At 42.5% G+C, this 9,750-nt stretch overlaps 2 protein-coding genes across 5 annotated transcripts in view; one reads left to right on the top strand and one right to left on the bottom strand.

Moving 5' to 3' along the window:
• gabrg2 (gamma-aminobutyric acid type A receptor subunit gamma2) overlaps window positions 1-9,750 on the top strand; it is a 220,071-nt gene that overhangs the window by 10,188 nt on the left and 200,133 nt on the right. The gene's annotated exons all lie outside the window — the stretch shown is intronic.
• lrrc66 (leucine rich repeat containing 66) lies at window positions 3,406-9,698 on the bottom strand. 2 transcript variants are annotated; one of them, XM_010794974.1, is made up of 6 exons: window positions 9,618-9,698; window positions 8,919-9,354; window positions 6,851-7,020; window positions 6,323-6,656; window positions 3,756-6,236; window positions 3,406-3,554 (listed from the first exon to the last, which is right to left on the bottom strand). In XM_010794974.1, exons 2-6 carry the CDS (start codon window positions 9,346-9,348, stop codon window positions 3,415-3,417), a joined length of 3,555 nt encoding a protein of 1,184 aa, XP_010793276.1. In that variant the 5' UTR covers window positions 9,349-9,354; window positions 9,618-9,698; the 3' UTR covers window positions 3,406-3,414. The 2 variants fall into 2 exon arrangements, with proteins under 2 accessions (XP_010793276.1, XP_010793275.1); XM_010794973.1 differs by having other exon boundaries at window positions 3,406-6,236.

Genomic DNA, 9,750 nt, shown 5'->3' with positions numbered 1-9,750 from the left:
TTGGATTGCTTACACACAATACTGTGTAGAAACCTTGACTGTCTTGAGTACTCCACATGACAATGCAGGAGGTTTGAACGCCCTTGTCCCAACTGTACTACTATGTATGTAAGTGTCTATATGTCTGTTTTCACTATCAACCTATGTCTATATACACTAAATAAACAATTGCGGTTTATTAACTTACGTCTATATTTTCGGTTCTTAAGTTAATATTGCTGCTTCACTAATTTATTCATCACCCTACTCTCTAAAGCGACTTTGACGCAAACCTGTAAAAGTCGCTAACCAAAATAAATATCATTCCCACTCCACCTCCTCGCCCTCACTATTAAGATGTACTTACACCTCTCAATGAAAGCTGAGCATCTGTCATTGTAAAGGCGATACCTTTATAATGTCTACATCACCATGCACGATAATAACGATGATATGATTCTTGTTACAAACATCAATAACGACTACATCTTCTACTGAACCCACCCACCGCTCCGGACCCCCCCTACTAAAACAGACAGTTTGGACAACTGCTGATGATGATTGCTATGCTGTTATTTTCGCCTAGTATACTTTTGTTCTTGTAACACAAGCAAAAATAAGCAATCTTACCACGAAACTCAAGACAACCTTCTGAAAAAAACATGGTGCCCATATAACTAAACTAATTTCCATCTTCATCTAGGGCTTAAGGGTCGAATAACACTACACCAGTATTTCGTCATTTACTGGCCATAAAGAATTTGAACTGCCAATTATTTCGTATTTTGTCAGCTGTTTAGCGTGCAGAAACTTTCTGTTAAAATTCAAACTCGACTAATGTTCACCATTAAGGAATCAACATTGCTTCCAGGTTCTTGTGAGTTTGGGTTAGAGCTGTCAAACTCATCCTGTGCTTTCTTGCTCTCAGATAACATCTACTTCCTAGAACACCCTTGTGCTTACTGCTCTGTGGAGACTCCATGTTAGCCCTACTTGCTCCATACTGTGGTGGTGGAGTGGCTGAAATAGGAGGTGGAGCCCCCGCATTGCTTATACTCCAATGGCATGCCTCCTGTAATGGGGAAATCATACAACACATCTTTAATCTCTGTATCAACCAGCTGATCAGTAGAGGAAATACGTTGATTGCTGTTAGGGGTCTAGAGATGCTTTCTTATCTACTTCTTTCATCCAATGTGTCCCACCGTCGTCTCTCTTGATGACACGGATTTTTAGGGCATGAGGCCTTTTTCTTTCATTGTTGTCTTGATACAGCTTTTCCCATAATCTCATTTCTGCTGCTGGTGGGTTGGGCCAACTCCTTGTCCCAGGCCTCTGGCTGAGAGGCAGGAGAAACACTTTTGGCACTACAGAGATGAGTTGTTTATTCATCAGTGTCACATCTGCTTTCCCTTCTCTGTTTTACGTCATCATCACTTTCACTAACTGCAGGAGTCAGGCGGAAGGGAAGTTCTGGCTCCGCAGTGGACAACCTGCTGTGGGGATGATGAGCCAACATCCAGATGTCCTCCTTGGGATGGTCAGATAGACAGCTGACGACCAACACCAGCCATTCAAACTCAGGTCTGGCAGGTCCACAGGTGATATGGAGTTGTGTTGCTCCAGATCCTTTTCCTTTCTACCCCCAACTCCTTACTGATAACTCTCTTTGTGGCAGTTTGCCTCCTTTGCCACTGAAGGAGACAGAATTACCTGGCGGCAGCGAAGCTTTTCATAATAACACGCTTGTAGTGATTAGAGAGTCATTATCCTGTCATTGCTGATATGTTGACAAAAGTCTGCCTTTGGTTTGCAGTGGATCCTATCGCCTCATTTTCATCTCAGCTGCTGGAAGATGGACTCCTTGATGTTATGGTGCTTTACATTCAGACGCCTCTTAATGCGTGGGGACACCTAAGATCAGGTCAGGAACACTGGAGGTCTATTCTTCTCATTCTCATATTGCTGCTGCGCAGGCACTTGCTCTTTGTTTCGAATCGGTACTCTGATATCCAGAGACCGGCTTGACACGGGGGAAACTCAAATGAAGGGCCTGCACAAGGTCAGATGCCTCCTCCTACTTTTGGTATTTGGCTTTTGACGCTCTACCCTGGCCGTCCACTCGAACCTCCTCAGGGTTTTTTTTTTTTTTTCTGGCTTTGTGGCGGACGGTTGCGACTTGACAGCTTGGGCCACCATACAGAGACGGTCTGACCTGGATACTCCACGCTCCCCTTCTCTCTCGTCTTGTTCTGTACTTTTTACTCCCAGTCCTTTCACTGCGAAGAGGGAAGCAGATCTCAGGTGGAGTAATGAGGAAAGATTTGCGTGGTTACGTGTAAGTGGTAGATTTTCTAGGCACGCTTTCTGCAAGCGGGACGATGCCAAGATCATTGCTGGCCCAGCCGACTCAACGTTCTGGGTTATCCGCTGGTGTTGGTCGTTCATGTTAGCACTTTTGTCCTCCTGTTCCCCCTCTATGCATCTGTGATAAACCTGTATACTTTTCTATTGGATATTGTAGTCAGTCTTTGACTGCGAGAAATGTTATCCTGCGGGACTTTGCCGATATAATTAATTGCATTGTCCTGTCATCTTTGATATGCAGATAACTCCCAATGCTATTTTGTATGTCCCTGCGCTATCCTCAGTGACTGTTGCTTCTTGTGACTGGTCACCATTGGTAATTGAATACTGAGTTGGACGCTGAGTTCCTCTTGATATCTAGACGCCTCTTGATGCGCATAGTATGCTTTAAGATCGAAGCAGCACTGTGTTTGTGAGTCATGGTTAGCAGTCTGAGACTCTTTGCTTGGAGGCTTGCCATGTTTACTATGCCCTTGAACCTGTTATTTGAGGTGGATTGTTTGTTTCATCTCACTGTCACTACCACTGAGATGAACTCTCAGTACTTGGTGATGGTGCCTTGATTATCTAGACGCCTCTTGATGCTGTCGTTTGCCTGAGATCAAGGCAGGCCACTGTGTTTGTGGATCACGGCTTACCAGTCTGTGACACTTCTTACTTGGAGGGGGTTGCCAATCTTATATGCCTTGTGCTGTATGCTCGTTATAGTGATGTTGTTTCATCTCACTGTCACCTATTGGAAGACGAACTTTCAGTTCGATGGTGCTTGATATCTGACGCCTCTTGATGCGCATAGTCGGTTTAAGATCAACAACAGACCATTTTTGTGTCTGGGATCGTGACTTTGTGTTTCAGAAACCTTGGAATTTGGTTCTGTAATATCCACCTTCTCTAGCCTCTCTGTGTGGACTGTTTTGTTTCATTCTCACTGTACTACTCGAAGATGAATCGAAGCAGCGGGAGAGTAGTGCTTTTGATATCCAAACGTCTCTTGATGCTTGTAGTTTGCTTGAGATCAAGGCAGGCCCACTGTGGTTGTGGGTCCATGGTTTACAGATTGAGACCACTCTACTGTCGGAGTCCTGCCATTTTTATATGCTCTTTTCCCTGTATCTTTATAGGGATTGATGGTTCATCCTCACTATCACTACTGGAAGACGAACTTTCAGGTGGTGATGGTGCTTTGATATCTAGACGCCTCTTGATGCGCATAGTCGGTTTAAGATCAACAACAGGCCATTTTGTGTCTGGATCGTGACTTTGTGTTTCAGAACCTTGGAATTTGGTTCCTGTAATATCCACCTTCTCTAGCCTCTCTGTGTGGACTGTTGTTTCATTCTCACTGTCACTACTAGAAGATGAATCAGAAGCAGGGTAGAGTGCTTTGATATCCAAACGTCTCTTGATGCTTGTAGTTTGCTTGAGATCAAGGGCAGGCCACTGTGGTTGTGGGTCATGACTTACAGGTTCAGACACTTTACTCTCAGGTCTTGCCATGTTAATAGGCTCTTGCCCCTGTTTCTTGATATTGATTGTTGTTTGATCTTCACCATCACTACTTGAAGATGAATCAGAAGCCAGGGAGGGGGCTTTGATATCTAGACGCCTCTTGATGCGTGTAGTTTGCTTGAGATCGAGGGTAGGCCATAGTGGTTGTGGGTCATGGCTTGCAGTTTGAGACACTTTACTTGGAGGCCTTGCCATGATTATATGCTCTTTCTCTTGGTTCTTTCGGTGGATTGTTGTATCCTCCTCACTGTCACTACTGGAAGATAAACCTGTAGTTGGCGATGGTGCTTTGATATCTAGACGTCTCTTGATGCGCATAGTTTGTTTGAGATCAAGCGCAGGCCACTTATTGTCTCGATCATGACTTTGTGTTTGAGAATCTTGAAATGTGGGTTCTGTAATATTCACCTTCTCTAGCCTCTCTGTGTGGCCTGTTGTTTCATCCTCACTGTCACTCCTGGAAGATGTTGGCGACGGTGCTTTGATATCTAAACGTCTTTTGACGCGCATAGTATGTTTGAGATCAATTGCAGGCCAGCTTTTGTCTGGATTGGGACTTTGTGTTTGTAACTCTTGAAATGGAGGTCCTGCAGTTTCCACCTTCCCTGGCCTCTCTGTGTGGTGTATTGTTTCATCCTCACTGTCACTACTGGAAGATGAATCAGAAGCAGGTGAAGGGGCTTTGATATCTAGACGGCTCCTGATGGTTGTAGCATGCTTGAGATCGAGGACTGGCCACTGTTGTTGTGTGTCTGTATCATGACTTTCTGTTTGAGATTCTTTTATTTGAGGCCTTGTCAAATGCGTCACTCTTTGCTTCTGCTGGTTTGTGGTTCCTGCTTCACTCTCACTGCTTGAAGAAGATGAATAAGCTTCAGGTGGTAAAGGTGCACCAGTATCTAGACTCTTGCCGTGACTGGTAACAGACAAACTAGGTACACGCCCTTTTTTGAATGTGTAATCCTCACCATCACTGTAACTGGATTGAGAGGAAAAGGAGCCCTGAGGTCTCAATGTAGGCCATTGTTTATCAAATCTATTGTCACCCTGATTCAAGTTGAGTGAAGGCCTGTTAGGGTCTGCTTCGTCGAAACTAGCATCTGGTTTAAGGCGAGCTTTATTGACCTCCGATTTATTATGGATCCTTTCTATTTTCTTCTCCTCCTTGTCTGGGTTTACAGTGTAATGTGTAGGCTCATCTTCACTGAGATTTGAGCTGGAGCTGGACATATCATCCCTCTTTTGTTCATTAGAAGTGGGTACAACAATGCGTTTTGAATCATTAAAAGAACCAGACACACTGCTGGACCTTGCCGATGTGCTTCGAGCAGAATCACTGAATTCAAATTGCTCTTCATTCTCCTGCCATAGTTCAGAGGGGTTGGTGTAATGTGTATTCGGTGACCAATCTGCAAATGGTTCTGAAGAAAATCCAGGAATTTCAATTGTGCTCTCTGTTGAAATATGTGGCCCTTCTTCACCTCTCTGCTGAACAGAGTCCTCTGACAGCTGAGAAGCCTTTGGTGTTGAGTGGTTTTCCTGGATCATTTTACGCTCATTAAATTCTTTGTCAGATAGTGAAGAATCTGAGCAAGATGACAAGCTTTTTCTTTTCTCCAGCTCAACAGGGTCTGTGATGGGTTCAAACTCCATGTTCTGCAGGTGGCCTTCAACATTGAGGTCTCCGTCATCTCTCTGGTTATCCTCTGAACTCCTCCGTTGTAAACTGTTTTCACTTCCTGAATCTTCAGCTGCATCCTTCTCAGCCACAGCTGCCTCACATTCAATCACTGCCTCATCATTGATCCTTTCCTGATTTCCACCGGCGACGGTATCATAATATTTTACATTGCCTTCTTCTCCTACGTCTAAAGTGCTAAATGTGACTCTCCTTTCCCTGTGTGTTTGCATTTGTTCTTGTTCCTCACCATTGGAGTAGGCCTCATTATCATATTGCCTTTGTTCTACAGATGAGACAGAGTTGGTTGCTGAGGATGTTTTCTTCTTGGTGACCCTACTCCAAAGCCTATCAATACAAGGTCTTGATAAGACTCCTAGGATAAAAGCTATCAGAAATGTGATGAAAACAGATAAACACACAGCTAAAGCCAAATTAGACTGCGTGGCTGTAAGATTCCTTTCCTGGCTTATCCCATTTTCTGTGCCTTGTTCGATTATTTGTCGGCTGGTTCTGGATAAACTTCTAGTTTTTCTTCTTGCACCTCCTATTTTACTAATTTGAAGGTTAAAAACAGACACAACATCATGTTCTTCAGACACACACACATATAGTCCTGTGTTTTTCTCTGTGATGTCATTGATGACAAGATGATGAGGTTGGCTCACAGACGCCTGACCACTGGGCGTCAACCATATTGAATCTGCAACAAAGACAATATTAACAGTTACCAGACTGACCTACATTTTCTTTAAATGTATGTGATTTACACTTTTTTGACTTTGTTACCTTGTGTAGCGCAAGACAGCAGTATCTCTGAGCCACTGTAGACCGTCACATCTTGGTGGAGCTCTGGCCTGTTTTCAGTACCAACACAGTTAAGGTCATCTTCCTCCAACTGTAGCAGGTTTTTTCCTGAGAGGATGGGGGGAGAGGCACACATCATGCTCCAGTTCTGCAGGCCTATGCTGCTGTCATAGGCCATCCGCCTTCTCAGACTGCGCATTCTGCAATCACAATGCCACCTGTTCCCATCCAGCCTAACATCCGCCCCAATGCTATGCATAGAAAGGTGAATCAAAGGATGGAGGCTGGTCAACATGTTGAAGCTCAGATCCAGGACCTTTTAAAAGGGACACAATTTAGACATAAAGTTGATGTTAAAACGTGATTATCCAAATAATCTCATTAAAAGCAACATTTTCTTTTTTTAGAGAATACAGACAAAAAGACTATGAGGCATCATTGAGATTATTGTTTGAATACCAAATTCGGTATATATTTTATATACGTTTGATTAAAAAGAATCATTGTTACCCGGAGCTGGGCTAAATCCTGGAACATCTGTGGATGGAGACTGCTGATGAGGTTATGTCGAAGTCGTAGCTCTTTTAACTGTTGAAGGTGGTTAAGGTCTGCTGGTCGTAGAGTTGAGATCCTGTTGAAGGAGAGCTGCAGAACCTGTAAGGACCCGCAACCTCCCAACCCTGAATCACAGAAACAAGAGCTGTAATAAGAACGTGGCATAACCATGATGTAGTGGCTAATGGAGACAGCAAGGAATGTGCTGTATGTTATAAGTTTTGAAATATGAATTGACATTCTTCTGGCTTAATTTCACGTTCACACTCTTACAGCATGACATATTATTGGCTATACGATTATTATTTGTACGGGCTCTTCTCTTTCTGTCTCCTCCTTCTTGCTAGACTGAGACAATCTCCCTTAGAATGCTGGCCGAAGTAAAGCACTGTGGGTCTGTGCTTCATTTGAGAGGCACTGCTGTGAGCTGAATACCAAACAGGAGAGAAGTCTATGACTTTCAACACAGCTCTTGCTAAGTGAATGGGCTGTCCACATATGCCTTTAAAGCACCCATAGTGAATGCAACTCCTTGAGTCACACATACAGTATGTTGAGCAACGCTCCAGGAATTCTATGATAGCATGATAGAGGGGGGAACTTATAAGATGTACTGCATGTTTACACCTTTCTTTAGCTGCTGGAATGTCAATAAAAGTGACAGGTGTACAGTGTCACTATCTTGGGAGGTTTAATCAGTTATGAGAGAAGCAAAGTACTAAAGAAGTTATAGTCTTATCTACGATTTGGACAAAGATTGCAGACCACCTTATAGTCTTTACAGAATTCGGTAAACAACATGCCTACAAGGGGGCCCTGCCTTTCAGCTCAGATTCATTGACATTTCTCAACCACGTTCCATAGGGCAATTACAGATTTGCATAGTGTTAGATTGTGCAAGTTCACTATCAGATGCATATTTATTAATTGGCTACTCGGATGAAGAATGTATTTATTCAGGAAGGGACATTCAAGTGTAATGTTATGTATTTGATCAAATGTATAAGATGGTGCAGGAAATAACCCATAAGCTACAGTATTACGAAAAGTAAAAAGGTAAAGTCATCAGATCTGTTCATGAAATATTGGATAGTTTTCATTATTTAAGTGACGCCATCGCAATGAAAAGTTTAGAGGCAAAAAACTCTTAACTCACAAGGGTCACAAGCCATACAAGCTGGGAGTCAATGAAAAAAAACAAGCAGCACACTATACTGCATGCTCAGAAGAACCACTTACATTGTGCTTCATGTAACCTTTATTACTCAAACACAAACATGTTCTGACAATACGGTAGTGATGGTTTAGCTCCATCAAGGTTGAAATTCATTCAGTGAAAATCTTTTTTTATCTCCAGTTTTCATACCATATAGAAACTTAGTATATGTTATGGTGGGTTCACATTATATCCAGACAATACACATGTCATACAGTTATTCAGCCTTAGAGCATGTAAATTGTGGTCTAATAGTAATTTAAAGAGACGAGGCAATATTGTGGACACTACACTGTACATTTCAGTAATTGGAAATATGAGTTATTATTCATATCTGTGGGCAAATCTATGGATTTTTAAGTATTCGTGTGTTATGATATGTAGCAGTATTTCATCTTACAGCTTTGAATAGTTTGAAAGTGTGTGAAAGTAACTAAGTACATGTATTCTCTTACTGATGTACAGAGGGCAGTATTGTACCTTGTATTCCACTACACCTGATGAACAGTGATTTTTGAATTAAGGTCAACATGCAAAACATATGAATGTAGATGATAAAACAATTATTGTTATTAAACTACCAAGATATATGGAAATAAATTAAATAATTTACATGACCCACTACACTTCACCATTCAAGTGTGCACACAAAATAAAAATAATAATCATAGCCATTAAATAATTATAGAAAATAATGGCTTATACTTTTGCCAATATTTCTTCCCTTTATAAAATGTATTGTCTATGCAGCTGTGACATGGTTTTATCATTTTTATGTATGGGTGTGTGACCATATAACTGACTCACCCTGTGGGAGTTGCTCTAGCTGATTCCTCTCAACAGATAGCAGCTGCAGGGCGGGGGCCCAGGACACACATCCCCATCCTCTCCAAGGTCTCAAGCGTTGAAGATGTCTTCCTCTGACATAACGGCTTCCACTCTCTACGCACAGAGACAAGTGTGCGATACTGTTGTTTCCCAGCCATACATTCCTGAGGTTATAATGTGGTCGGTCGAGTGTGACAGCGGCGAGGAGGTTATGAGATAAGTCGAGCTCAGTGACAGAGTTTTGGATATGTCGTGGCATCAAGGAAAGGCCAGCGGAGGAGCAGTTCAGCAGGGGAGCTCTCTGACAGGTGCAGGACTCAGGACAGGCAGGGAGGTGAGAGGAGACGAGGAGCAGTGAGGAGACGAGGAGCAGCAGCAGGGCCAGGGACGGCCCCTGTGCCACTGCCATCAAAACCTGACCCGAGAAGATACAAAGATCATGAGTGACAAAAAATATATATATATATGCAATCAAAAAGAAAAAACAACACACATTTAACCATAAGAATATGAAAAACAGACTGTCTTTGAATTATCATTAACTAAAGACCATTGCTTATAAGACCAACACATTAAAACTAACTGTCACCAATGGAACACATTAACTTCATGATATACAATAATATAGATTAAGTACAGTAACATAAATAGTAAATAGTCTTAAAACATCTAACTCACCTGTGTATTTACTCTTTGTCAGGCTGGCAGGAAAACTTGTGACTGTGTTTTCACACCCAGAGCTTCAGGTGTTTAACTTTGACCGTCTCTGGCAGTTCTGATCAAAGTCTGACGAATAGTTTGCTGCGTCGAG

Source organism: Notothenia coriiceps, unplaced genomic scaffold (assembly GCF_000735185.1).
Source record: "Notothenia coriiceps isolate Sejong01 unplaced genomic scaffold, NC01 NC01_scaffold00037246, whole genome shotgun sequence".
NCBI lineage: Eukaryota > Metazoa > Chordata > Actinopteri > Perciformes > Nototheniidae > Notothenia > Notothenia coriiceps.
Note: the sequence above shows the minus strand (reverse complement) of the source record. Positions and strands in the feature narration are given on the sequence as shown.